Source organism: Oratosquilla oratoria, unplaced genomic scaffold (assembly GCF_046742065.1).
Source record: "Oratosquilla oratoria isolate Oo_2021 unplaced genomic scaffold, ASM4674206v1 SCAFFOLD240, whole genome shotgun sequence".
In the NCBI taxonomy this organism is placed as follows: Eukaryota; Metazoa; Arthropoda; class Malacostraca; order Stomatopoda; family Squillidae; genus Oratosquilla; species Oratosquilla oratoria.
Genome location: NW_027467592.1, coordinates 684 through 25,329, shown reverse-complemented (window position 1 = coordinate 25,329; position 24,646 = coordinate 684). Strand labels below are relative to the sequence as shown.

Here is a 24,646-nt window from a genome sequence, read left to right as displayed (position 1 = left end):
CTGCACATATAAATGTCCAAGAAAATAATAACGACAGAGAAGGATTTATATGCCTATCTAAAGCAGCCAGTCTCTTAATAATTAATGTGCTAGAAAAAACCTGACACTTGAAGCTTCACAAGTTCCCCCACTACGGGTATAAATGTTGTGACCAAGATGTTCTGTAACAAGTTCTCTGAGGAAGGTTATAATAACCGAAACGTAAGAACAATAAATGTATTTTTAGCCCATCTTCGTTTACCCTTCCCCACCTATCACTCTCATTTGTCTTAAACAATTTATCAACGTATATATATATATATATACAGTAGAAGCCCAATTTAACGAATCTCAATTTAGCGGAAGCTCAAATTAGGAAACTGCAAATAGCAATAACGAAAATGCTCAACGTAGCGGAAATGGTCTGCTAAGTTGACCATTTTCTGCTAGCTGGCCAGATGCGCGTCTACGAAAATAGCTCAATTTAACGGGAACGGTAAGCTAAGTTGAGCATTTTCCATCAACTGGCCACATGCGTGTCTCAAGAGTCCAATGTTACCAGATGTTACCAGATTGTGGTGGTGGAGTCAAGGAAAAATTGATAATTTAGTACTTTGGAGGTATATATATATATATATATATAGATATATATATATATATAGATATATATATATACAATAATAATTCAGTATATGTATAAAGTATAATTGTAGCAGAAATATATTCAAGTAGAAATAGACGGTATAATAGGAAAACAAAATAATGAAACAGTAAGTTGATGGGAAAATTCAAAATCAGTACGCGAGAGTAATCACCACGAAAAACACTTCTATAACAACGAACTACGTTTTCTGCAACAACACAACAATAACGCTCACTATCCAAAAACCAACTGCCCAGTCCTATTAATCGCTAGAATTATGTACATCGAACCAAACACGAAGCTATGACTAATATTCCGCGCAATTCAGACAGCTCATATCATTGTTACACGACACACACACACATGTTGCAACACATTACTGCACATTGCTGTTTGTTTGCAATTCACGATTGTGCTGCCTATAATTCACTTACAATAATATATATACTGTATGTGTGTGTGTGTACACTAGGGAATTTTTAGGTACGTATCATTTTTATAATCCGCTCTGGCAACACTGTTACACCAACGCTCACTCGCTCAATTTAACGGAAAATTCAATTTAGTGGACTGGACCTTGGCTGAATTAGTTCGTTAAATCGGGCTTCTACTGTATATATATATATATATATATATATATATATATATATATATATATATATATATATATAGATATACATATATAATATACATATATATATATACACGTGTGTGTGTGTGTGTGCCTAATTGTATCTCATGGGAAGGGGAGCTACACTTGTGGTGTTCCATCTCTGAATCTCGCAGTGTCTAAATTGTTCATGTATGGTTTTGCACATTCTATCATTTTGTCCAGTTTGTTCCATACATCACTGGGAAAAGCTGTTCTTTTTCAGGTTTTTTCCATGTCCCCTTGCATTTCTCTTATCCCAATTTAGTAAGTCTTCTATCAAGGACTTCCATACTTCTCATGATTCTATAGATGGTCAACAAGTCTCCTCTTTCTCTTCTTTGTTCCAGGATTGGTAACTCTAGTTTTGACAATCTCTCTTAGTATGACAGTTCTTAAAGTGTTGGGGCCATCTTTGTAGTTGCTCTTTGGGTTCTTTCAATTTTCCTTACATTCTTTTTGGTACTGGGTGACCATAGTGTTGCTGCACACTCCAGTCTTGGTTTTATCAGTGTGACTAGTATTTTCTTCACCATTTCTTCGTCCAAGTAAATGCCACCTTTATTGATCTTGGTAAGTTGTAGGTTTCTCCAACAGTTTTGTTTATCTGTTTATCAGGGGACATGTCCTTTGTGATTACTCCCATTTTTTTTTTCAAATCCTACTTTCTTTACTTCCTTTTCACCAATTTCATATTGTCCTGATATCCTGTTTTTACTTTTCCCAGATTCCACTATACTACATTTTATAATGTTGAAGTCCACTTCCCACCTCTGACTCCATTTCAAAAGTTTATTCAGATCTCTGTGGAGCGACTCTGGTCTATTTCAGTACTTGATTTTCTCAACAAGTTTGCATCATCAGCAAAGGAGCTCATGTAACTGTCCACATCCTTGTCCATGGCATTCACATAAATAGCAAACATTATTGAAGCCAGTAACAATCCCTGTGAACTCAACTAATCACCTCTCTCAATTTCTTATATTCCTCCATTTCTTTCTCATTTAAGCAGTTCACTCTAAGTACCTCCCTACCTTCTGCCCTTTTCCTCTTTCTCCATCTATTCTCCACTCTCAATTTACCTTCCAGAAATGATCTGATGTTCCCCCACTCTCTTCCCTTAGAATATGCATATCCTTAACTCTTCCCACCATACTCCTGGTCACCACCATATAGTCCATTAATGCTCTATCTGCCACCCTTCCATCCACCACCCTCTCCCATGTGTACTTATGCTTGACTTTCTTCCTAAACACACTGTATTTGCTATTATCAACTCTCTTTCAAGACACATCTCCACCACCAGTTCTCCGCTAAGATTTTCACCTGGAACTCCATACTTCCCAATCACTCCATCTATTGGTTTATTTCCTACCCTAGCATTAAGGTCTCCCAATTCAACTATATTGACATCTCTCTAATCCCTCTATGCACTCATTTAAATTTACCCAAAAATCCTCCCTTTCCTCTACTCTCTCATCACTACCAGGCCCATATGTACTTACAAAAACCCACATCTCCCTTGCCAGCTTCACCTTCATCCACATCAACCTTGAAGAAATCTCCTTCCACTCCACTACATGCTTACCTATCTCTTCACTTACTAGTATAGCCATCCCTTCTTCACTCTTGAGAACCCAACTACACTCCCAAACTCACACTCGCCCCCCCCCTTTCAATTTAGTGTCACCCAAAGCCAGCACATCCATCCTCTCACAAACATACTGCCTATCTCTTCCCTTTTACTCTCATCTGTACCACATCCACACACATTAAAAGACCCAAACGTTAGGGCACTGGTTGGAAAACTCCTAGACCCTTTTATGCCTTTACTTTTTTTAGGAATGTCCCCTTTGGGGCTACAGGTAGCAGGACTCCTAATCCTATCCCCTGCCCCATTTTTTGTCGCCTCTTATGACTCAAGTGGGAAGACTTGGTGGTAGCATTCTTTTCCCACCACTTTAATTATACTGCAACTGTCCATCCATTATGCTGTCCCCTCACCCCTTGTTACTGCCCTGTACCATTTCTCTGAATATTATTATTATTTTTTTTTATTTTTTTTTTTTCCGAACCCTGTTGTGGGGGAAAGCAATACTGCCACAAAGTCCTTCCACTTTAGTCCTGCTACCTGTAGTCCCAAAGGGGACATTGCTAGAAAAAGTAAAGGCATAAGAGGGTCTATGAGTTTTCTAACCAGTACCCTAAGGTTTGGGTCTTTTAATGTATATGGATATGGTACAGATGAGAGTAAAAGGGAAGAGACAGGTATGTTTGTGAGAAGAAAGATGGATATGTTGGATTTGAGTGGAACTAAGTTGAGAGAGAGGGGCAAGTGTGAATTTGGGAGTAGTTGGGAGGTTCTCAGGAGTGAAGAGATGATGAGGAAGAGAAGGGGTGGCTATACTAGTAAGTGAAGAGATAGGTAAGCATGTAGTGGAGTGGAAGGTTTCTTCAAGGTTAATGTGAATGAAGGTGAAACTGGGAAGGGAGATGTGGGTTTTTGTAAGTGCATATTGGCCTGGTAGTGAGAATAGTGTAGAAGAAAGGGAGGCTTTTTGGATGCATTTGAGTACATAGAGGGAATAGGGAAAAATGTCAATGTAGTTGAATTGGGAGACCTTAATGCTAGGGTAGGAAATGAACCAATAGACGGAGTGATTGGGAAATGTGGAGTTCCAGGAAAAAATTGTGGAGAATTGATGGTGGAGATGTCTTGAGAGTTGATGATAGCAAATACAGTATTTAGGAAGAAAGCCAAGCATAAGTACACATGGGAGAGGGTGGTGGATGGAAGGGTGGCAGATAGAGCATTAATGGACTATATAGTAGTAACCAGGAGTAAAGTAGGAAGAGTTCAGGATGTACATGTTCTAAGGGGGGAGAGTGGGGGAATATCAGGTAATTTTTTGGTAGAAGGTAAATTGAGAGTGGAGAAAGAGGAAAAGGGTAGAAGGTAGGGAGGTATTTAGAGTACTGCTTAAATGAGAAAGAAAAGGAGTATAAGAAGAAGCTGAGAGAGGAGTGAGAGGGAGTGAAGGAAAGAGTAGAACTAGGAGTGGAGGAGGAATGGGCATGGTTCAAGGCGGTTGTCATAAGGTGTGCAAAAATGGTGTGTGGAACAAGGAGGATGGGAGGAAATAGAAGGAAGGGTAGTGAGTGGTGGGATGAGGAAGCAAAGAAGGTTGTAGAAGAGAAGAACCAGGCTTTCATAGATTGGTTACAAATAAGGACGAGGGAATCAATGAAAAGTACAAAGTAAAGAGAAGTAAAGCATAAGATAAAGGAGGCAAAGAGGAGAGCAGATGTGAAATGGGGTAAGAGTATGACAGAAAATCTTACATATGTATACCAAAGGCTTTTCCCCCCCCCTTACAAGGGAGGTAGCCAAAAAACAAAGGCATAAAATCCATTCCCACCCATTCCATCCCTAATACACTCCACTCCCCTCCACCCTCTACCCTCTACTCTCCCTCTTATCTTGGCACCTCCTGGATGACTGGTCACCCCTGCATCTTGTCCACTGCCTTGGGTCAAAAGCAGTGTTGCAAAACACAGCACATCCACAGCAAGGCCGCTTCATTAAATCGGCGACCCCCCCTCTCCGGATCTTGAAAGTAATAAGAAAATGTTTTGGAAAGAAAGTAAAAGAGAAAGAGGAGGCGAATCAAGTAGAGAAGAAAAGGTAAAAGGTGCAGATGGAGAGATGATAATAGAAGAGAAGGTGGGCAGAGTATTTTAAGGAGTTGCTAAATGTGAAGGAGGGAAAGGTAGTTGCAGTGGGAAGTGCAAAGGAAAGGACCATGGTGAGTGTGGAAAATAAAGATGAAGTGAAGGCAGTTGTTAAGATGATTAGAGCAGGTAACGCACCTGGGTTGGATGGACGCCATGGAGAATGTCTGAAAAAGGGAGGTACAGTGATGGTGCACTGACTGGTGAGGTTATTTAATGTTTAAATGAGGGTAGAGTACTGGAGGAGTGCCTATATAGTTTCACTTTACAAGGGAAAAGGTCACAAGTGTGAGTGTAGTAGTTTCAGAGGGATCAACTTGTTAAGTGTTATGTCACCCTGGCTGTTCAATTTATACATGGATGGGGTGGTGCGAGAAGTAAATGCAAGGGTAGTGGTTCAGGGATTGTAGATGGTTAAAGAAAATGGAAAAAGTGGGAGATATGTCAGCTGTTGTTTGCGAACGACGCTGCATTTGTAGCAGGATCAGAGGAGGGATTGAGGAACTTTGTGACGGAGTTTGGGAATGTGTGCGAAGGAAGGAAGCTGAAGATAAACGTGGGTAAAAGTAAGGTGATGAGATGTACAAGGGGAGAAAGTGGCAGAAGACATGAAAGTATTAACCCCTTCCATACGGTGCCGCACACGTAGGCGTCATGGGGAGCGAGTGTATTCGCGAGGCTGCCATATCGGCGTCTTGATTATATATATTGTAGTCGCCCCTCCATAATGACATTCTTTCTAATTCTTTTGTAATCGCATTTTCTATGGTTATCAGAATTCACGGGTGAAGAGAGAACGATCAATATAAGCGGTGACTATATTTTATGATGCGAGTATTATTACGACACGTCGTACGGCTGGCATTGGCTGCTGCCACCGAGATCTAAGTCCATGACGCCTACGTGTGCGGCACCGTATGGAAGGGGTTAAGGGTGAAAGACTTGAGGAAGTGGATAGTTTTAGATACTTGGATGCAAATGTGACAGGAAAGGGAGGAGTGAAGGTTGAGGTAGAATGTAGATTGAGAGAAGCAAGTAAATGCCTTGGTGGTTTAAAAAGTGTAATGAGAAATAGACATTTGGGAATGGATGCTAAGAGGAGATTGTATGAAGGAGTGATTGTGGTGACAGCACTGTATGGGGCAGAGACATGGAACATAAGGGAGGAAGAGAGGAGTTTGAATGTGTTTGATGAGGTGTCTAAGAAGTACGATAGGGGTTATTAGGCTGGATAAAGTGAGAAATGAGGGGATGGAGAGGGGGGGGTTGCCGATTTAATGAAGCGGCCTAGCTGTGAATGTGCTGTGCCTTGCAACACTGCTTCTGACCCAGGGCAGTGGACCCATCATCCAGGAGGTGCCAAGATGTGAGGGAGAATAGAAGGGAGTGAAGGTAGGGGATGCAATGGGTGGAAGTGGTTTTTATGCCTTTGTTTTTTGGCTACCTCCCTTTATAAGGGGGCAAAAGCCCTTGGTATGTATGTATCTTATGGGAAGGGGAGCTATGCTCGTGGTGTTTCGCCTTTTTTTTTTTTTTTTTTTTTGCATTTCTCTTGTAAGTGCTTTTTATCAAGTTATTTCCATGCTTTTCATGATTCTATAGATGGTCAGTTGGTCGCCTCTCTTCTTTGTTCCAAAGTCAGTAACTTCAATTTAGCCATTTTAGTGGTTGCTGTCTGGATTCTTTCAATGTTCTTTTTGGTAATGGGTGACCATAATGTTGCAGCATACTGTTTAGGCCTTATTAGTGTGACTAATATTTTTTTAATAATTTCATCTAAATAGGTAGATGCCACTTTTATTGGTTTTAGCAAGTTATAGGATTCTCTGATAATTTTGTTTATTTGTTTATCAGAGGACAAGTCATTTGAGACCAGTACTCCCTGGTTTTTTTTCAGATCCCACTTTATTTTTTTTATTTTTTTATTTATTTATTTATTTATTTATTTATTTATTTTTGTTCCAATTGTATATTGTCCTGATATTTTCTTACTTTTTCCAAACTCCATTATGCTACATTTCTTAATGTTTAAGTCTATTTCCCACTTCTGACTCCATTTCCAAACCTTGTTTAGGTCTCTCAGTAGTGATTCACAATTGGTTTTGGTTTTCACTTTCCTCAACAATTTAACATCATCTGCAAAGAATCTCGTGTAACATTCCACATCTTCATCCATGTCATTCACATAAATAGCGAACATTATTGGAGCCAATACAGATTCCTGTGGAACTCCACCAATCACCTCCCAACCTGAACACTTTTCTCTGAGCACTATTCTCATTTTTCTACCATGTAGAAAATCCTCCATCCAGTTTAGTAGGTTGCCTTGTTTTCAAATTTTTTAAATAATTTTTTGTGTGGTACTTTGTTGAAGGCTTTTTGTAAGTCTAAGCACAATCAGTCCATCCATCCCTTTCTTGTATTGTATCTATTAGTCTTGAGTAGAAACAGATTGAATTTATGGTACATGATCTTCCCTGTCTGAATCCAAATTGTCTTTAAGTTTATTTTTTTCTTCCAGGTGTTCTACCCATCGATTCTTGATAATTTTCTCACGAATTTTGGCTACAGTGCTTGTTAGTGAGACTGGTCTAATTAGTTGGTTATTCCTCGTTTCCTCCTTTATATATTGGTACAATGTTGGCATTTTTCCAGTCTCTTGGTATTTTTCCTTCTTTGAGTGAGCAACTTATTATGTTGTATATTTTGTCCAGTAGTTCTTCGTTGCATTCTTTAAGTATCCAGTTTGTAATTCTGTCCGGGCCATGCAATTTCCTCATGGTAAGGTTCTTTAATTGATCTATTATTTCTTTTTGTGTTGTTATTATTTCCCTTATGGGGGGAGATCACACTTCACTTCCTTTGTCCCAATCCAATGCTTGCTTTTTAAATAGTGAAAACTGACTTGAAGTGATTGTTCCTGACTTCGGCCATTTCTAGGTCTTGTGTGTATTCTGTATTTCTTTGGTGTAGTTTCACCATTTCCTGTTTATTTTTAAGTTTACTATTCACATACCTAGAGAATAGTTTAGGTTGATCTTTACATTTTTCTATGATGTCCTTTTTTTTCTCTGTCTCTCCTATCTATGCACTTTTACATATTCATTTCTATAGTTGATATATATTTGCTATTTTCCAGGTTTTTTATTTTTTACTTTTTCCAAGCTGAGAAGTATTATAGGGGTTACTAGGCTGGATAGAGTGAGAAATGAGGAGGTGAGGAGAATGGGGATGGAAAGGTAGTTGAGAGATAGGGTTGATGAAAGAGTATTGGAATGGTTTGGACACATGGAAAGAATGAAGGAAAACTAGCAAAAGAGGTGTGGAAGGAGTGAACATGAGGGGGTGACCTAGGATGAGATGGATGGATGGGGGTAAAAGGGGCATTGGAAAAGAGGGAAATGTCTGTTGAGGAAGGACAGGAGAGGACAGAAGATGGGGTGAATGGAGAATGGTTGTGTATGGATGATGCAGTGATGCATGAGGGGGAGTATGTGTGAGAAATTGATGCAGCCTGTAGGGATTTCTCCCTGTCTTCCTTTCTGCATGAGGGAATGGAGAGGGGGGTTGCCAATATAATGAAGCAGCCTTGCTGTGGATGTGCTGTGTCTAGCGACATTGCTTCTGACCCAAGATAATGGGCAAGATGCAAGGATGACCCTTCACCCAGGAGGTACCAAGATAAGAGGGTGGAGGGGAGTGGAGCATGTAGGGGATGGAATGGGTGGGAGTGGTTTTTATTCCTTTTTTTTGGGGGGGGGGTACCTCCCTTGTAAAGGGGAGAAAGCCTTTGGTATATGTATGTATGTAGTTCTAGTTCAAGTAATATGTGGTCACTCTTCCCAATTGGTGTCATGTATTCAATTTTATCCAAAATTTCAGGTTCTGATTTATAGAATAAATCTAGTCTCGACGGTTCTTCCTTATTTCTAGATCTGGTGTTTTCCTGTATACTTTGTGTCATTGTATATTCCATAGTCATGTCAAGTAATACATTTCCCCATAATTCCTCAACACCCTTCACTGACCTCTCCCAACAGATATCTTCACAGTTAAAATCTCCCATAAGTACCACATTTCCTCCAACTTTCAGCACCCCATTCAATGAAATCCTTGTATCTTCTAACAATACAGAGTAATCTCTCTCCAAGAACCTGCTTGTAGGGACACATAAAACACCACAAACACTTTTTCATGTCTTTATCTTAAACTCTTTATGATCATTTCCACACTGTTCCCTCTATTTGTAACCTTCATCACATTTAAATTTTTCTCAGCCAAAAACATGACTCCACCCTGATTTTTTTTTCTCTCTCTCTCTCTTTCTAAGCCAGCGATTATATAATCCATGCCCAACACTGGTGATAGTGGACCCCTTAATTTTGTCTCTACAATTTCCAATACATCTGGCTTTGCTTTTGACAAGTAATCATTAAGCTCATTTGATCCTGAAATTAATCCATTTCTATTAGTATAAGCCAATTTTAATATTCTGCACTATACATCTTATTCTTTGTTCCTTTTGTTTCTTTTTCTTGAAGATACCATTTTCTCAGTCTCATGTCCAACAATTTTCTCAATCATGTCCAACACTCTCCAAAAGTGGGATGTGTGTTCTTTTCTCTCCCTTTTTTCCCTGCTTCATAATGTCTTCTCTCTCTGTCCTCAAGGTTCATATTTTTTTATCCATACATCTTTATAGTTCTCAATATATACATACTTTCCTGTTGCAAGTATCTTTTCCGCTGCCCTTTGTGACCATAGTTTGATCTTTAGGGGTTGATTTTCTTCTTCATATTTTCTAATTCTATGCACTTCCTCTATTTCCTGTTCTAATTCTTGCTCTTGATATTGTACTTCTCAAAACATTTCTTGCTAATTCTTTCTCATCTTTGTGTGTCTCTTTTTTAAGATCAAATACTACTACTGTATACTCTTCTTTTTGTCAACTGTATCTCCCACCCTTTAGCATTCTCATGCATTTGTTGCTGAACAATTTCCTTGGTCTTTTTTCCATTCCTTCTCAAGTTGCTGTATATTTTCCTTGCCTATATTTCATCCAATCTTCTCAGTCATTGCCTTCATTTGTTCATTCACCTCCTTTATGGTCATAATATTTACTGTATCTTTGCTTTTCAATTTCTCATTTTCACATTTTACCCTAACCAATTCTTTTTTAGGGCATTCACTTCCTGATTTGTTTCAGCATTTGCTTTCCTTAATTCACTAATCTCTTGATAAGATATATATTGTTCAAAAACCCTTGAGACTAAATCTTTCAAAACTCATTTCCTTCTCCATGTCTGTAATTCTTGTCAAGTTACCACTTTCTTGCCTAAATCTAGAAAATGGCCTTTGTTGTTTTTTCATAATCTCAGGCCTATTGGAGTCTCTAAGCTCATGTTTACCTTTTGTTTCACTGCTCTGCCACCAGAGGTCTCATGTTGCCTGCTTTCATTTCCTTCAATTTTGTTTCAGTACTCACTGTATTAATCTACCTCGGGCACACACAAGGGCTCCTCTTTCCCAGTCAACACAGCCTAGGTATCCTGTTGTAGCACTGACGAGAAGTCCTGTTTTTTAATGTAGTCCCCAGGAGTGCCACTTGTTCATGTGTTGACAGGTTGACAATCGATGTGTGTGTACGTGTATATATATGTACAGTCGAACTTCGAAAGCCCGGACCCCAAATGCCCGGACCCTCGTATGACCGGTCGAAATGAACAAAGGGTGGAATTTTTAAGCAAAGTTCCCTATTTGTCTGGTAGGTGGCAGGGATGGCCGTACATGTGTACTCAAACCCGACCCAGTCAATCCGCCACCACGGCTGCCGTTTCATAGAATTTTTTACCAAAACATAGTAAAATAGCGGCATGTGGCAACTGCACAAGGACATGAGGAAATTTTTTCTACATACCAGCGGGCTGTTAAAAACATTCAAAAACTCAAACATTTGTTTAAAAATCATATAACTAGTTAAATAATAAATGGTACATCAAAATATGACTTTTATTGGTAATTGTGTTCTAAAATATTATATCCCAAAAGATACGTTTTTACTCTGTAGAAAAAATTCTACGCTAAAGTTTCAGCTTTCTTTTAGCGATAATAGTATTAAAAAAAAAAATTATATCTTACTGAATATGTTACAGCATGGGGGCCTTATATACATTCAAGAATAAAAAAAAAACTAGAACCAACATTTTGTCTAAGTTTGACAAGTATATCTGGCTATAAGTCTGCACACGCCCAAGAAAAATGTATGCCCCGGTATGGCAACACTCCCATTCTACGCGGCAGTGTAGAAAACGCGGCAACCCTGCCCGCCACCACTGTCCCACGTACATACCTTCCGATATTTACAGTGTACGTAATAAAAAATTCATTACAGTACACTGTATATACAGTACATTTACATGCCTGTATTACAGTTATTATTACAGAATGGTTAGTATTATAGTATTGTTATTATTACAGCGTTAGAGTATTATTCTTATGTGTTTCTATGCCATATCATACATTACCTATACGTATACCTCTACGAAAATCTACGGGTGTTAGGGCGATATTTTCGATGACCGGACTTTTGGCATGACCGGACCACCCTTCCCCCAATTAGTCTGGGCTTTCGAGGTTTGACTGTATATATATATATAAATGCACATACAAAATATACAAAATGGATGAAACATATGGAGAACATATTAAATTGGAGACATTTTGGGTTTAGAGAGAGATCATGAGCTACAAATTTGAATTGTTTTTATTCGAGACTATTAGATTAATACAGGAAAAGGATAGGCTGATTGTACTTTCCTAGACCTACAAAAAGCTTTTGACAAAGTACCACACAAAAAACTATTAAGAAAACTGGAAACCATAGGAGGGATACAAGGTAAACTACTGAAATGGATGGAGGATTTCTTGCATGCAAGAAAAATGAGTAGTGCTCAGAGATAAGAGTTCTACTTGGGAAGAGGTGATAAGTGGAGTTCCACAGGGATCAGTATTGGCTTCAATAATGTTTGCTATTTATGTGAATGACAAGGATGAGATGTGGAAAGTTGCATGAGCTTCTTTGCAGGTGATGCATAGCTGTTGAAGAAAGTGAGTACTGAAACTGATTGTGAGTTGCTGCAGAGAGATTTGAACAGGGTTTGGAAATGGAGTCAGAAGTGGGAAGTGGACTTCAACATTAAGAAATATAGCATAATGTAATTTGGAAAAAAGTAAAAAAGGATATCAGGACAGTATCAAATTGGTGCAAAGGGAGTAAAGAAAGTGCGATGTGAAAAAGACCTAGGAGTAATCATCACAAAGGATATGTCCCCTGATAAACAGACAAAGTCGTTTGAAAAACCTACAACTTGCTAAGATCATTAAAGGTGGCTTTTACTTGGATGAAGAAATGGTAAAGAAAATACTACTCACACTTATAAGGCCAAAATTGGAGTATGCAGCAACACTATGGTCCAGTACCAAAAAGAATACAAGGAAAATTGAGAGAATCCAGAAAGCAACTACGAAGATGGCTCCATCACTTTCAAAACTGTCATACGAAGAAAGATCGTCAAAACTAGAACTACAGACTCCGAAACAAAAAAGAGAAAGAGGTGACTTGTTGACTATAGAATCATGAGAGGTATGGAAGTCCTTGATAGAGAAGACTTACTAAATTGCGATAAGAGAAATACAAGAGGATATGGAAAGAAACTCAAAAAGGACAATTATAGGAGATAACTGAAAAAGAACTGCTTTCCCACAGAGTGGTGGATGTATGGAACAAACTAGATGAAAAAAATAGTGTGTGCATAAACTGTACACAAATTTATGAACAATTTAGACACTGCAAGATAGAGATGGGAGACTATGAGTGTAGCTCCCCTTCTTGTAAGATATAACTAGGTAAATAGAATCGACAGCTTTGCTGCCATGCCTATGGCATGGGCCTTTGGCCTGCTTCATGCCTTGGCCTTTAGCCTATTAATAAAACAACCAAAACCAATGAGCTTTTATTATCTGACAATACAATGCCTTAACTTTTTAGAATGTGCTTGCATCAGGACTTTCTTTGTCATGGCCACCTTGCTACCTCTTCAGGCTGAATATCATCTTTAGTACATTAAGAGTTTTGTTCACTTCTTTAGCCTTTCATTCACTTTTTCTTCTTTAGCCTTTTATTCACTTCTTTCTTCTTTAAATTCTGTTCTCTAGCATTTCATTCACTTCTTGATGTTTTTTTAAGTCCTCCATGTCATTCATGAAGTCCGTCACCACATCTTTATCTTAGTTTTCAACATGAAGTACGTATTCTGGAAGAATCATCTCTTAGGCCTGTCCTTTGGTTAGCTTGTCATTGCAGAAATAATCCAAACATGGTTCCTCTTCAGATTTCATATAAGAATAGCAATAATAGACTCGGATCAGCCCATGACAAGGAGATGAAACTGTAGGGGTTAACTTGATATATTTCCTGTTTCAATTTATTTTTCTACTACACTTCTTTCAAGTTTGGTCTCTTCCTGTGACTTATGGTGTGGTCATTCATAACTTGTTTGTAAGCTGTGTGTTGAATGTAATGTATATAAATAAAGGGACTAATCACCAACTGACAACTACCATCAGCTCATTGTTTTTGATTGATATTGTCATAAATTATTTGTGTTATATTTTATCATCTAAGTTTTTAAGCATTTGGCCACATCAATAGATTCAAGATGAGATATACTACCAAAACAATGCAAGGTTTAAGACACCATGTTTGTTTTTTGTTTGTTGTGGAAGATGAATTACTGGAAGTCTGAGGATGGACCTATCTTAACCACTTCCATACGGTGACGCCGACGTAGGTGTCATGAGGAGCAAGTGGGTACGCGATGATGCCGACATCGGCGTCTTGATTATACAGGTACTCCTCGTTTAACGACCTACTCGGTTAGCGATGATGCGGAGTTACAACGGGCTTTATGACAGACCAATATTCGTTTAACGTAAATCTCCCGAAGTTACGACGTCGTGTACGAATTAAGTTGGCTGAGGCAGATTTGTATGATGTTATAATTGAACTTGTACGGTGGATATTAGCTGTGAGGTAAAGTGTTCTGAAGCTTAGGTCTGCATTACCATCCTGCAAGCTGCAAAAACTACCTGGGGTACAGTATATACCGGTAGTGGTAAATTTTTAGTTTCGACCATGGGCGCAATATAGCAATAGAAAATTAATTATTAATTTTGTAAATTATAATGTTTCAAAGTAATATGCAATTTTGTGAGCGGAAATAAAAAAAAAGTGCTAAAACAAATTTCGTAAGTAACGAAGTCATGTTGGACGAATGGTACACCATGTTTGTTATGATAGATGCCGATGTCGAAGAAATAAAAGGATGGTAAATTCGTCTAACCTAAACTAACCTGACCTGTGTTTGATAAATCATTACCTGCAAATTAAATGTCATCCGGCTCGTCCTCGTTGTCGTCGTCGTGAGAGACGTTGGCAGACGACAAGATGGTGTCCCAATCCTATGCTACCAACTTCGTTCATTAGCATATTTTCTTGTAGCATGGTATTTTTTACTTTCATTTCCACCCACAAAATTGCATATAACGTTGAGACATTTTAATTTACAAAATAAGTAATTAATTTTCTATTGCTATATTGCGCCCATGGTCGAAACTAAAAAAAATACCCTGGTATTCAATATGGAATGTCAGCATACACAGATTTGGTCATATACGGTAATTTCGGGAACCTAACCACCGTAAATAAACAGTAAATGAAGCTTTAATGTACTGTATAAAAGAGGGAAAATACATGAAAATAAAGATACATGTATTGCTGGACATTGTACATACAGTACATGTACGTATATGTATACACTTTCGCTTAACGACCAATTCGGTTAACGACGGCGCGCTGGTCCCAATTGTCGTCGTTAAACGAGGAGTGGTTGTATTTATTGTAGTCGTACCTACGTAACCTCCATTCTCTCAAAACTGGCTTCATCATATTTTCTATGGTTATCAAAATTCATGGGTAAAAGAGAACGAACAATTGAGCACTGACTTTATTTTTTATAATGCGATTATTATGACACAACATCGCACATCGGGCACCTAATGCTGCCAAACATGCGATGTGCCCCAGAGTGAAGAGGTTAAATGGTTAGTAGGACAAGGACTAAATACATAGTCTTGTGAGTATATTTTAATCTCAATGAAAAATTCTGAGCTATGAGGTAGTTCTGTTACTCTAGTTAACTCCAATCATGGTCACTCCTTTTTTTTTATGTACACTTGACCCTCGATTTTCTGGTCTAAATGGTGCAGGAACTGGTCTGGATAATGAAAAACTCTGGATAACACAAATGTATATATAGATAATGCAATTAAAGTAAAATAACAGGCCTAAAAAAAATAAAAGACAACAGAACTATAGGTTTGTTTACCTTAACAATATGTACAATGTACATAATTTACAGGACCAAGAAAACTTGTTCTTAGTTCATGGCTTCCTAGGCACTAGGTTTGGGGATGATGTCTGGGGCTGTAAAACCAGATGGACCAGGTTCGGGGTTGGCTGGGGACATAGGACGGCAAACTGGAGAGAAGTTGTTGACTTGTTTGACGGCTACCATGGTGCTGCTCCTTGATAATTAATTCCCTCGGCATCCTGAGAGATACGTAGTGCTAACTGGTTTCTGGAATGGTGCTGTACGTTGTGTAGTCTAGCAGAGCATCTATGTAAGTTCTCAGAGTATATGGTCATTCTTGACTAGTACATTGTCCTCACGTTCACTGCTGCTTTCCCCCCTCAGAATTGGTAACTGAAGCCACAATATTGTACTCGGTCATCACCTGGTACCCTGGGTCATCTTGTTCTTCCAGCCAATCCTGGACATCATAAACACTAGGACTCAAATTATCAGCCAGACAATTATTTTTAGCCATAGTTAGGGCCATTCACTAATGCTTAATAAACTTGGGAGGCATAATTAAAACTTTTAAGGTATCTGTAATGAAAAAGGCACAAAATTGTTTACAATTACAGTGGGTCCTCCTTGTGCGGTAATTCTTAATCCGGTAGATTCACAGTTATGGTGTTTGGTAATTACTACCTTCAGTTCTATTTACGGTAAGAAAAATTCACAGATGTGGTATCCGCTCATGTTTTGGGAGGTAAAATTAGATATTTTGAAGAGGAAAGAGCAGAGAGAAGGTACATCTGCCATAAGTCGAAACTTGGGTTCGGTATACAGTAATTTCAATTTGCGGTAAGGTTTTCAGGAACACATATGTACCGTATTACGAGGACTCACTGTACCAGCCAAACACGGTGTTTACAAGTGTCAGCCAGACTTGTTTACAACTGCCTGCTGCCACCTATCAGGCATTTCTGGCAGTACAGGAGGTGCGCATTGTTTGAATTCATTTGTCAGCTGTCCGAACTCAAATTATTAGCCGGACACTGGATAAACTGAAATCTGGATTAATGAGGTCTGGATAAACGAGAGTTGAGTGTGTGTGTGTGTGTGTTTATATGTATATGTATATATATATACATACATATACCAAGGCTTTTTTCCCCCTTACAAGGGAGGTAGCCAAAAAGGGAAAGGCATAAAATCATTTCCACCCATTCCATCCCTGAATACACTCCACACCCCTCCACCCTCCCTCTTATCTGAGCACCTCCTGGATGACGGGTCATCCCTGCACCTTGTCCACTGCCCTGGGTCAGAAGCAGTGTTGCAAGACACAGCACATCCACAGCAAGGCCGCTTCATTAAATCGGCGACCCCCCTCTCCGTCCTCCCATTGCATAAAAGGAGAGGACGGGGAGAAATCCCTTCGGGCTGCGTCACATTTTGCTCTCACATACTACCTCACCCCCCATCCCCCCTGCCCATTCCACCTCATGCAATCACAACATCATCCATATACAATCATTCTCCATTCTTTCATCAACCCTATCTCCCAGCTCCTTTTCCACCCCTGTTCTCCTCCTCACCTCCTCATTTCTCACTCTAGCCTAGTAACCCCATCATACTTCTCAGACACCTCATCTCAAACACTTTCAAACTCCTCTCTTCTTCTCTTATGTTCCATGTTTCTGCCCCATACAGTGCTGTTGGCACAATCACTCCTTCATACAGTCTCCTCTTAGCATCCATTCCCAAATGTCTATTCCTCATTACACTCTTTAATCCACCAAGGCATTTACTCGCTTCTCTCAATCTACAATCTACCTCCACCTTCACTCCACCTTTTCCTGCCACATTTGCACCCAAGTATCTAAAACTATCCACTTCCTCCAGTCGCTCTCCCTTAATGCTCACTTCCAGTCTACTGTCACTTTCACCCCTTGTACATCTCATCACCTTACATTTACCCACGTTATCTTTAGCTTTCTTCTATCACATACTCTCCCAAACTCTGCCACCAACTTCCTCAATCCCTCCTCCGATCCTGCCACAAGCGCAGTGTCGTCCGCAAACAACAGCTGGCTCACCTCCCACTTTTCTCCATTTTCTTTAACCATCTCCAATCCCTGACCCACTACCCTTGCATTTACCTCTCGCACCACCCCATCCATGTATAAGTTGAACAGCCAGGGTGACATAACTCATCCTTGACGAAGTCCCACCTTTACCTCGAACCACTCACTCCCTCCATTTCCAATCCTGACACAAGCTCTACTACTCTCATAAAAACTCTTGACAGCTCCCAGAAGCTTTCCTCCTATCCCATATATCTGCATAACCTCCCACAGTGCCTTTCTGTCTACCCTATCATAAGCCTTTTCCAGATCCATAAAAGCCCAAAAAACATCCTTCCCCTTTCCTATAGCTTTCTCACATATCTGTCTTACCACAAAGATCTGATCTACACAACCTCTACCTGTCCTAAATCCACACTGTTCCTCACCATTTACTCCTGTTCCTCTCCTAATCCTCTCAATCAAGATCCTCCCATAAGCCTTCCCAACTACACTTAACAAGCTAATCCCTCTGAAACTACTACATTCACACTTGTCCCCTTTTCCCTTGAAAAGAGGAACTATACAGGCACTCCTCCAGTCCTCTGGCACTCTACCCTCTCTCCAGCAAACATTAAATAACCTCACCAGCCAGTCCACCATCACTGTACCTCCCTTTTTCAGACATTCTGCATGGCATCCATCCAGACCAGGTGCCTTACCTGCTTTCATCATCTTAACAACTGCCTTCACCTCATCCTTCCTTATTCTCCTCCATTCTCCTCACTCATCACTCTCATTTTCTTCGCATTTCCCACTGCAACTACCTTTCCCTCCCTATCCTCCTTCACATTTAGCAACTCCCTAAAATATTCTGCCCATCTTCCCCTTACTGCCATCTCTTCCATTATCATCTCTCCATCTGCACCTTTTACCTTTTCCTCTCTACTTGATTTGCCTCCTCTTCCTCTCTTTCCAAAACATCTTTTTATTACTTTCAAAATTTTCTGTCATACTCTTACCCCATTTCACATCTGCTGTCCTCTTTGCCTCCTTTACCTTTTGCTTTACTTCTCTTTTCTTTGTACCTCTCATATGACTCCCTCGTCCTATTTTGTAACCAAACTGTGAAAGCTCGCTTCTTCTCTTCTACAACCTTTGTTTCCTCATCCCACCATTCACTACCCTTTCTTCTATTTTCTCCTGTCCTTCTTGTTCCACACACCATCCTTGCACACTTTATGACTCCCTCCTTGAACCATCCCCATTCCTCCTCCACATATCTGCAAGTTTGAAAGTATGTGGCTATGTCAATATCAAGATTTTAGAATTTCAGATGTACATACATATACCAAAGGCTTTTTCCCCCTTACACGGGGGTAGCCAAAAAGAAAAAGGCATAAAAAGCACTCCCACCCATTTCATTTCCCATATATTCCACTCCCCTCCACCCACGTCCCTCCCTCCTATCTTGGCACCTCCTGGATGATGGGTCATCCCTGCATCCTGTCCACTGCCCTGGGTCAGAAGCAGTGTCGCAAGACACAGCACATCCACAGCAAGGCCGCTTCATAAATTTGGCAACCCCCCCTCTCCGTCCCCTCATGCAGAAAAGGACGGGGAGAATCACTTCGGGCTGTGTTTTTTCTCGTACTTTCTCACCCCCCATCCCCCACCCACTCCCCCTCATGTATCACAGCCTCATCTATACACAACCCTTCTCCATTCACCCCTATCTTCTGTCATCTCCCATCCTTCCTCTACAGACATTCCTCTCTTTTGTAAAGCCCCTTTCACCCCATCTATCCATCTCATCCTAGGACGCCCCCTCATATTCACTCCTTCCACCTCCGCCTTCCATACTTCTTTTACTAATCTTTTTTCACTCATTCTTTCCATGTGTCCAAACCATCCTAATACTCTTTCATCAACCCCATCTCCCAGTTCCCTTTCCACCCCTGTTCTCCTCCTCACCTCCTCACCTCCTCATTTCTCACTCTATCTAGCCTAGTAACCCCTATTTCATCTCACATTCAAACTCCTTCTCTCTTCCTCTCTCATGTTCCATGTTTCTGCCCTGTACATTGCTGTTGACACATCTGGGAATGGAAAATTTTCAGATATGCCCTGGATATATTGGCCTGACAACACAAGCTATGAGGCAGTCATGTCTTAGAAGCTTGTGTTGAGTTGTTGGTAGTGTATCACATCTTGATTATCTCTGTGGATGTGACCAAATGCTTTAAGAATTACAGAATTGATAAACTGTGGCACAAATAATTGATTCTTGCCAGTATTAACCCCTTCAATGTGATGATGACACCTACGTAGGCATCATGAGGTGCGAGTGGGTATATGAGGATGCCGGTGTTGGCATCTTGATTATATTTGTAGTTGTGCATGATGGACAGCAAAGTTACTCATTTTCAAAAACTTACCTCCCTCACCTCCATCAGGAGGAGCAGCCTTGTGGGGCTGACATTTGGTCTCCAGACTGGGCTCAAGATATCTATGAACTTGTGTTGTATTTCTTGCACTTTTCACATGTGGAGAACTGATAACTGGCAACTGCTTTCATCTCTCTAGAACTTTCAGCTAGTGTGTTGATTGTAAAAAAAAAAAAAAAAAAAAAAAATGATAGCTGGTAAAGAGTATAACTGATGAATTTTTGCAAAATTTAAGTGCAAATTTCATAGATATTTTAGTAATTTAACCTTAGAGTACAAATATGTAAATACATAGGTTCAAGAAATTTTTGTATATTGCAGGTTAAGAAGCCTTGTGAAGAGGCAAAAAAGGCTAGTGAAGAAATATTGCCAGTTCAGCATGTTTTGATTGAGTCGAGGCCTTGCCGAAGTTCTGCTCGAGCTGCTGCCGAAGCACTAACTCGGGCATCTCTGGAGAAGTTTGTAAACTCAGATTCAGATGAAGAGGAAGAATTTGTTCCTCAAAGAAGGTCACGACGGAAGTCAGTAAAAGGAACAGTTCAGGGTAATGAAACTTGTCTCCCATCTGCTGGAAAGAGTGAATTGAGGCTAGAAGTTAAAACTGTACGTAGTAATCTTGATTTAAATGAGAAAATTCCCTCTTTGAAAATAAAGTTATGTGACACAGATAATACAAGTGAAGTTATTAGAGGCCATAAAAGTGAATGTTTCAAAGTTGCTGAAAGTGATATCTCTAGACGAAATAATAACTATAGCAAAGACAGTCCACAGAATGCTGAAGTGTCTTCGTCTGTACAGGATGTTCAGGAAGTAAATGTGGATTCAGATTTTACAAATAGTAAAAGTTCTCTAGAACAAACCCAGTTGCATTGCTGTGGGGGAAAAAAAATATAGTGATCTTAAAAGCTTGCCTTGTAATTTGGTAAGGGGAACTATTAATGAAAGTATTACAAAGTGTCCAGTGAAAAAGGTTAGCCTAGTACAGGACACTCATTGTTTAGACAGAAAATCAATCAAAACAAAATTGACTTTGGAATGTAGGTTCGTCCCATAGTGAATGTAGAGAGACAACTAAAGGGTTTTTACAATCAAGTGTAGAAAGTACTTTAGTGTCCAGTTGCAAAGAATATCAAGATACAGTGGAAAAGGACAAGCATTGTAGCTTGAGTGGTGGTAAAAGAGGTGTTTGTGCTGTTCAAGTGCCTTCAGAGTCAGCGGCTGATCAGTCTCAGTCTCGTTTGTCTGTATGTATTGGTGAGAAACAAAGTAAAGTGAATGAGACAGAGCAGGAAAGCGAACATTTTAATTACTTGTGATTTTTCACCAGAGGCAGATTCTAAAACTATATTTTTCAAAGGAAAAGGTGATGTGAAAGAGAAAGAAATACCAAACATTCAAGACATAATTAAGAACCTGCCTTCACTAGAGGAATTTAGAAGGTTCTACCCAAGAACTTGGCTTAGAAAGTGAATCAGGTGAAAACTGATTCACCAGGAGTACAAAGATCATCAAAGGTTTTACCAGAATCAACACATTTGAAAGAAGAAAAAGATAGTTTAAAGGAAAATAGTAAAGAGAAGTCTTGTGTTTACATCACAGTTGAAAGCATTCAAAGAGGATGCAGGAATAGTTGGAACCAATTCTTGTCGTTCATCTTTGCAGAAAGACACTACAATTTAAGGCTCATAGTAAACTAAGTTGTACTAAGGATTCTGTGGTAGAAAGTACCGTCCCTAACCCAGTCAGAGAGGAAAGGGATTTCAAAGGAGAATGTTCTTACAGGCAAGGAAGGGTTACATCGGATACAAAAATTAAAACTAACCCTACACACAAGTTTTCTCAAGATCATATTAGTGAATCTAAGGATTCCAGTGAGGAAAATTTGACATCAGAAAATCTTGGTGAAATAACTACCACTAAGGCAATCCAAAGATAAAAAGAAGGTATCAGATGTTGCTAAACAAGAAAATTTAACCAAAGATTTCAATCAAGAGAGAGTTGCTCCAAAACGTGAAACAAATTCTAAAGAAAAGGGCTCCCCAGTGAAAGCTTCTGCCAATCAGTAGCTCTGAGGGTTGAAGATTACATAGAGTGTGCTACTCCAATATGTTTACAAAGACAAAAAATACATCAAGCCCAATTTCAGCAAGGGGCAGTTACATTAACCAAGGTTTTCAAAAGAGGAGAAATTAGAACCTGTGATTTCAAGTAAGCCCAGGGATTTGAAGGAGGGAGGTGATTCATTCAAAGAATCCAAAGACCAATCACAAAAACTTAATGAAGAGGAACATACACATGGTACTCTCCCTAAAGATTTTCAAGAGCAGAGAAATACTCTAGGACCATTTTCTCCTTGTACAAAATGTATTGCCCACTATCAAAACTGTACCTGTTAAATCACAATGACAGTTTACAGAAACTAGTTTTTAGTAGATAGCACACCTTCAGTTGGTAGTGTAACTTGTAGAGATAAAACACACAAAAGTGCACCTTTGAATGAATATATATTACCCGAAAAAAGCGTATCATGTAAGTTGAATACCCAAGACATCAGCTGAAAGGTAATTTACTTGACAGTTCGCCTGAATGTGCTACTCCAGTAACTGATGACAGCATTGAATGCGATGTAATAAAAAATGCTGAATCTGAAGATTCAGTTGGCATCTTGCCTAATAGCAGTGATACAATTTCAGAAACTTCAAGAAGCCAGTTTATAGTTTTCGTCAGACAGCAAATCGTCCAAGTTTTCACCGAACACTGCTTGTGACCAATATTTCAGATAGCATTTCAGTAACCCAAAACTTTTAGGAGTAAAAAATTGCCTGTAAAATTATCAGATGGTTCAACATTGAAGGTTTCATCTGACAATTCACCACCAAAAAAATTATTGGACTTGACAGTATTCAGTGTTTCATCTGAATCTGTAGTATCCAGGGATCCATCAAAACATATAGAAGCCAAGGATTTATCTTCAGTTACAGTAACTGGAAGTGTAGAACCAGAAAGTTCAACTGACAATACTTTATCTGACAGTTTGAGTGGTAATATATTAGTTTCATCAAACAGCTCAGCCCAGAAATTTCAATCAGCAGTACAGTTTCAAAGATTTCACATGATATTGCACTACCTAAAAATTCACAGAGTACTGAAGCTAAAACCTCAACAGAAAGCGCTACACTTCGGGCGTTTGTTGATAGGACAGCACCTACAGCATCCTGTGACACTACACCAGTAGGAGCATTAAATGTTTATGATTTACCTAGAAGTTTAACTGACATTACAGTGTCCAAAGTAGGTTCTTTGGGTCCATCATTATCCAAAGAAGTTGAAGGTAGTCTAGTACCAAAAACGTCAACCAACAAGGTGTCCAATAGGACTTCATCAAAGTGTCAAGTGATAGTTCATCAAATAAAGCTTCAGCTAATAGGAATGTATGTAATGAATCAGATGATGGATCTATATCAAAAAGTGTGAGGGACGATTCAATATCTCCTAAAGTTTCTGTTGATAGCACAGTATTTCAGGGATCCAGTGTTACTTCTGATTCTCTGAGGTCAACTGTAAAGTCAAATACTTCTAAAGATCCCTCCTTTAGTACAAAAAAGAATTCTCTTGTTGAGATTTCTGAGGAAGCACATAAACCCACTGAGGAAAGGATAACAGAAGTGGGTAGTACAGAAAATGCTGGAAAGTCATCTTTGAAAGATGAGGTTTTAGCAACAAGTAAAACTGAAGATTTTGTCCAAGAAAGTACATCTAACTCCTCACAAAAAGGAAATATATTAGAAGGATCACTGACTCGGCTCAGTTTCAAATAATGAGACCTCTGACAGGTCATTGAAAAGAGAAAATAGAAAATCATCAATACAAGAAGTATTTGAGAGTCTAAGTTTTGAAGTTCAAAAGAAGGGACATCTTAACTTCTCAGAATTGACGAATCTGTCAGAATCTCAGGAAGTGGAAAGAGAAAATATTGTAACCAATATTTCATCAGAAACACAGGGACCTGATAGCAGTACAGAAGCCTTAAAGCAAAAAACGACATTGGTTCCAGAAACATACTCTATCAGGTACCAAGGAAAGTTCATCAGATTGTGTGGAAAAGTCGTCAGAAGTTGCTGAAAGTAGGTCATGCAGTATCACCTAAGATAGAGCCAAGAGTGTACAAACTTGTTTCACCAGTGAATGAAACAGGTTTATATGAAAGAAAAATAGGATTCACCCAAAACTTTCTTCTCGAGACTTGAAGTCTGGTGTTGCAAAAAAAGCTCTGATTACTCCAGATATTCAAATCTGGAAAGGCTCAAACAGAAAATTCTGATGAGCACAGATTACAAGACCATTGACCCCTGAACCTAAATTAGAAAAGCTGCAGGACATGTATATTCAGAAAATGGTATCCATAGGAAAGTTGCACCAGTAGATTCAAAGAAGGAAGTTGTATGTGAAGTTCTCGGACAGAAAAATATCAAGGGAAACTGTGGCAGCATGTAATGAGGAGCCAAACACAATCAGAGACTAAAAAAACAGGTTGCTACACTCGGAAATTAAAAGGCAGGAAGCTACCCAAGGTGAAGTCACAGAGCAGAAAGAAGCGTCAAGGTTTTTTAAAACAAGGTGTGCCAAAGATTCAGGAACCTTCAGTAGAGGTAATATATCAGGAAGAATTGCCCAAGGCAAGCAAAGCAGGAAAGCTTTGGATAAAACACCTGAAGAAAAAA

The 24,646-nt window shown here is 39.3% G+C and overlaps 1 protein-coding gene across 1 annotated transcript in view; it reads left to right on the top strand.

The window, feature by feature from the left end:
• The window catches only part of LOC143022952 (uncharacterized), a 54,646-nt gene extending 33,414 nt beyond the window's left edge, over positions 1-21,232 (top strand). Inside the window, exon 5 of the mRNA XM_076181372.1 lies at positions 20,247-21,232. Coding sequence (XP_076037487.1) covers positions 20,247-20,819 — 573 coding nt within the window. The 3' untranslated portion in view covers positions 20,820-21,232. The remainder of the gene's footprint in view (positions 1-20,246) is intronic.
• The last annotated feature ends 3,414 nt before the right edge of the window (positions 21,233-24,646 follow it).